Consider the following 4,980-nt stretch of genomic DNA (forward strand, 5'->3'; position numbering starts at 1 on the left):
AAAATCCAAACATACCCCTTTTGTGAATCTGCTGTGTAATTTATCATTTAAATGTGAATCACTAATCAAAAACTTATAAAGCAGCCCAGCCCCAGAGAGCTGCTGCTCCAACAAATAAAAATCAGTATATTTATAACATAATATATTGTGTGAAAACCACATACATTCATTAAAATGAGGAAAGACCAAAAGAACAAGGGCCAATTCTCATCATACAGAAAAAGCTCAGAGAAGGAGAGCTTTTAGGCATATTTTAAAAGTTGATGAGCTGACCTGGGTAAACCTGCGGGAGGTGAGGCAATTTCCACACCTCGGGGTCACCACAGTAAAAGTTCCGGTTAACAATGAACATAAGCTGTGAGAATGGAACCCTTAAATGGCAGATGGTGTCAGGGCAAAGATACTTTCCAGGATGAGGGTCACAGAGACAGCCATGAACATAGCCACATACCTCAATTAAGGGCTTAAAATCTGTAAAAACACAGAGGAGGTAAGAAATAGGATTGCACAGTGGATTGATAATAAGCTACTGTGTCTTTCATTTCACGGACACATGTTCAGATTCAACCCAAGTCAGCAGTAATTAAACTTCAGTATGGGCTGTCTGGTGATCTTGAAATAGTGGTTTATGTTCTATTCCTTGATGTCCCTATTATAAAACCCACCATTTCAGTTGGTATTAATTGGACCCTTGCTGGCATTCTGAGAAGAGAGGCCAAGCATTAAAAGTATATAGATATTGAGATTTCTCATTCCTTTGTGTGGATCATCAAGCTCAGGACCAAAGTACAATGATGAGGTAGTGTGGAGTATTACTGAACTGCTGGTACCTTCTATGAACAAACATGACTTTAGTCAACAGGATTGCCAATCTGGCACCTTTCTAAGGGCTTGTCTACATTACCCGCTGGATTGACGGGCAGTGATCGATCCAGCGGGGATCAATTTATCGCATCTAGTCTAGACGTAATAAATCGACCGCCGAGCGCTCTCCCATCGACTCCGGTACTCCACCGGAGCGAGAAGCAGAAGCGGAGTTGATGGGGGAGCGTCAGCCGTCAACTTACCACAGTGAAAACACCACTGTAAGTAGAATTAAGTTTGTCAACTTCAGCTACGTCACGATCCCCGCCCTCTCCAGTGTAGACCAGGCCTGAGACACTCAATTATTTTTTTAAAAAAAATTAAGAACATCAGAACACAGAACATATGGAACTTTCTGATATGGAATGTAATTTTGCAGCTGAAAATTGTTGCTTAATCAGAGAATGCCTATACTATGGGGGTTACTGTAGCTGGGGTGGAAACCTCACTCACATTAGGAAGCCCCTGTTTCACTTGTTCATAACTTTCTGAAAATATATTCCTTGTTCCTGAAAACTTTCAAGGCTTGATCTAAGCCCCAAAATGATTTCTTGGAGGGTGGAAAGGAGGATATTGGAAGAAAATCAGTTTTTGAGAGGAAAAATATATATATTTTTCACAACTGCTTGTAGGAATATAGCATATATGAAAGATGACTGTGAAGCTCTCAACGCGTACCCAGGGATGGGAGGGCCCCTCACCACCATCTGCCTTTAGCATGAGGCAGTCTTGTCTGTGCATGCTACAGATCAGCTTCCTGAATCCACCAGCCTCTGGCAGCACAAGTACTACCTTTCAGGCCTCTGCAGACCTGACTCTCTCTGTACAGGCAGTCATAGGCACACACCAAACCCCCAATCCTCAGAGCGTGCCCTACACTGTCCAGCCCCTCTTACAGTGAAGGCACCCAGAATTACCAGGCCTCCTATTTCCAAAAGAACAGAACACATCAGCTTGTAAAATTCAGCTTGGAATGGTGATAGCCTGTTGTAAATGAGACAATATTCGATATACATGTCAACAGATAGGGGAGTAAACATTTCTTGTCTGGCAGAAAATCTATTTTTCATCTTTGCAGGTGAGCACTACCTTACAGACTTGAAGAACATATTTCAGCACACATACTAACTCCTTACTTAGTATTTGTACACACATTTCACAGAGATATCAATGACCAGGGTGACACCAGCTGTTGTTTGAAATCTCACATGACATTCTTTGGTGAACTAGAACATACATACCAGAATCAGGAGATTCCCATAGACTCTCTGCTTTGTCAGCTGACATTAACATATTCTTGGGTCACAATGAGAATAAATTATGTCATATGAAATACTGAGTTCAAGCAGCAATGAGGATAACATCCTGAGGAAAGAGATGAAACTTCTATTCTTTGTTCATGAAGTTCAAATACATGCCTTATCCTGCAAATGCATAAGCATAGGGTTGCATATATGAACAGCTCCATTGGTATAAATGAATAAAGTAATGGACATGTGTATGTAAAACTCATCAGTGTGAGATTTTTCCTCACTATAAGAAAATGTAATGTAATCATAATTAATAACTATATATTGGGTTTCTTTTAACATTAACAGTACAACAATAATAATAATTAATAATAATATAATTATAATAAATATATTGGGTTTCTTTTCAGTGCTCCTGTGATTATCTTCTTGGCTAATTTGCTTGCATGAGGACTGATGAAGATCTTGAGGCAATGTTTTCTCTATTTAAAAGAATTACCCTCCAACTAGTTGGCGTTTCTTTGGGCTCTCTCGGCTGGATTTTATCCTGTATTACAACAAGGCATGCAGAGTGGAGGCTGTGGCTTGTGAATAATACCACCATCTTCTCCTCTGGTATTGCCCATGTGGGAATCTGGAAAATCTGCTTTCCCCCAAACTTAAAAATCTCCAGTGATTATGATATAGTGTGCTGTCACGAATTCAATTTCAATGAAAACTTTTTCCCTGTGGAAATGTTTCTTGCCCAGATCCTCCTGCTCATTGCTACTTTCTTGGGAGGATTAGGAATATTTTTCACTTTCTTATCACCATGGCACTTTTATATGGGAACAATGCGCAAAACTCAGGCTATCTGCTTGTTTCTAGCTGGAGGGATCTTATATATAATTGCAGGTCTCTGTGTCTTAGTCCCAGTGAGCTGGAATTTCTATTCGGTAGCAAACAATAGCAGCATCCCCTTTCCTCCTTCTTTCCACCTGCCCTCTGGCCCAGTAGCACAGAGAATTGGGATTGCTATTCCTATGGGGATCTCATCTGGCCTCATGTTGCTTATAAGTGGGCTCTTTTCCCTCTGTATCAGATCTCCTGTGACATCAATTAGGGTAAACCCTATGAACCCAAGATCTTAACTATCAGCCTAAAGAGACACAAAACATTCCAGAAAGCGTTTTCCAGAAACTCTTTGGATTTGAATCAGACAAATATAATAAAGTTGAGGGTTAGTTCTTACAAAAATAAAGCCATGACTTCTATTAATTGTCAAATATTCCCAAGGATTTGTCAATAATATCAACAGATGTTTCACTCTACCACTGATAAATGTTGGTATCTTCTCTGTGTGTGTAAACTTCACTCACCTACTAAAGAATTTAAAAAACAGGCATTCAACTGTTCACTGTTAATGTGTTCATTTAATGGAGTTGCATAAGTAAGCCCCTGACACTGTAACGCATTTTGAGACTATCTCTTCTAAGAATAGAAATTCCTGGTGTGCTTGTTATCATCATCAATTTTGTATTTGTTATTTATACAATGCCATTGGCGTGAATGGTGAAGACAAACAAAATGATAGTGTGGCAAGAAAATGGTTTACAACAGTGAAAGAGCATGAAATGTGCTTAAAGTAATATTCATATATTAGCTTCACTTTGGATTGATTTTTTAAATCAAAAGTTAGGGTTTGTGGATGGTGTTTGTCCAAAGTGAAGGTTGAGTTTGCAGGTTCAATGACAGAAACTTGGCTAGCTGGTGGGTCTTTAGAATTGCTTTGAAGAGTGAGGGTGTATTGCATACTAGATAGAAGATTGCATGGGACAAGGCACAGAGCCATGTGTGAAAAAAGGAAATTAAACAAACTCTCAGGAATTGTGTGCCAACTAGAAGACTTTTATAACTAGCTTCATTAACTGTCATTGATATAAGGTAGCAGGGATTCTTATACTTACGCTTTGTCTACACCCAAACTTTCACTCATTTATTTAAAGGTGTGTTTTAAAACTGATTTAGCTAATTCAGTGCAAGTTTACATGCAGACAGGTCCACAGTTAAACGCTTCTTGCATATTACTAAAATTTTACCAAATGAAGTTGTATCGTATTGTCTGTGGCAGAGGTCTTACCTATTGTCCTACCCTGTATACAGTAGACGTTTCTGGGCCTGACTGTCATTTACAGTAAGGCCCTTGTTAAACAGGCTGCATTGGGCCTCTTATTTACATTTGGGCAGTGTAAAGAGGCCTTAACATAAATAAGAATCAGGCTTTTCTCTTTTTAATATTATTATGGGCTGCATTAAATCTTGTTGTTATGGGTTGGGCACAACCACTGCCATTCATTCAGGATCAATGTAAAGAGGTAACTGAAGTAATAGCAGTCTCCAAACCCAAAACACAGGCACATCTCTCTTCCAAAAACAAAGGCTGCCCAGAAATCTGAACGACCCGGACGGAGGGGTTTGCTGGATACGGTTTGACTAGTGGTGTGTGTATCTGTGTCTGTAAGAGAAACAGGACCCAGAGTAGCTTACTTGAAGCAACTTTTGGGTTTCTCTTTTAAAGATTGTGTGGTTTCTCCCCCTGAGTTATGGTCAGTGAGTTTTTCTGCTTTCTCTGGGATTTTTTTTTCTTTCTTTCTTGGACCATGCCCCGTCCCCCACACCCAGTGTAATGATGCATACACTGCCACCATGCCCAGCACGATGACATAAAGATGGAAACCCCTCCTCAATGTCCAGCATGATGATGAAAACCCCATGCCTCCACCCACCATGATGCCACAAAGATGCAAATGCTGTCCTTATGCCCAGTGTGCTGCCTCAAATCCCTCCCCCAGGGCCAGCATAATGCTGCAAACCCTATCTCCACTCA

The 4,980-nt window shown here is 40.2% G+C and overlaps 1 protein-coding gene across 1 annotated transcript; it reads left to right on the forward strand.

The window, feature by feature from the left end:
- The first annotated feature begins 2,560 nt into the window (after positions 1-2,560).
- LOC140905164 (claudin-34-like) lies at positions 2,561-3,244 on the forward strand. Its single transcript, XM_073327919.2, has one exon. It carries the CDS (start codon positions 2,561-2,563, stop codon positions 3,242-3,244), a length of 684 nt encoding a protein of 227 aa, XP_073184020.2.
- The last annotated feature ends 1,736 nt before the right edge of the window (positions 3,245-4,980 follow it).

This window comes from Lepidochelys kempii, chromosome 1 (genome assembly GCF_965140285.1).
Source record: "Lepidochelys kempii isolate rLepKem1 chromosome 1, rLepKem1.hap1, whole genome shotgun sequence".
Classification (NCBI taxonomy): Eukaryota; Metazoa; Chordata; order Testudines; family Cheloniidae; genus Lepidochelys; species Lepidochelys kempii.

Bases quoted from the DNA above. Each gene is read 5' to 3' on its own strand.
- LOC140905164 (XM_073327919.2), top strand. From the start codon at position 2,561: ATGAGGACTGATGAAGATCTTGAGGCAATGTTTTCTCTATTTAAAAGA.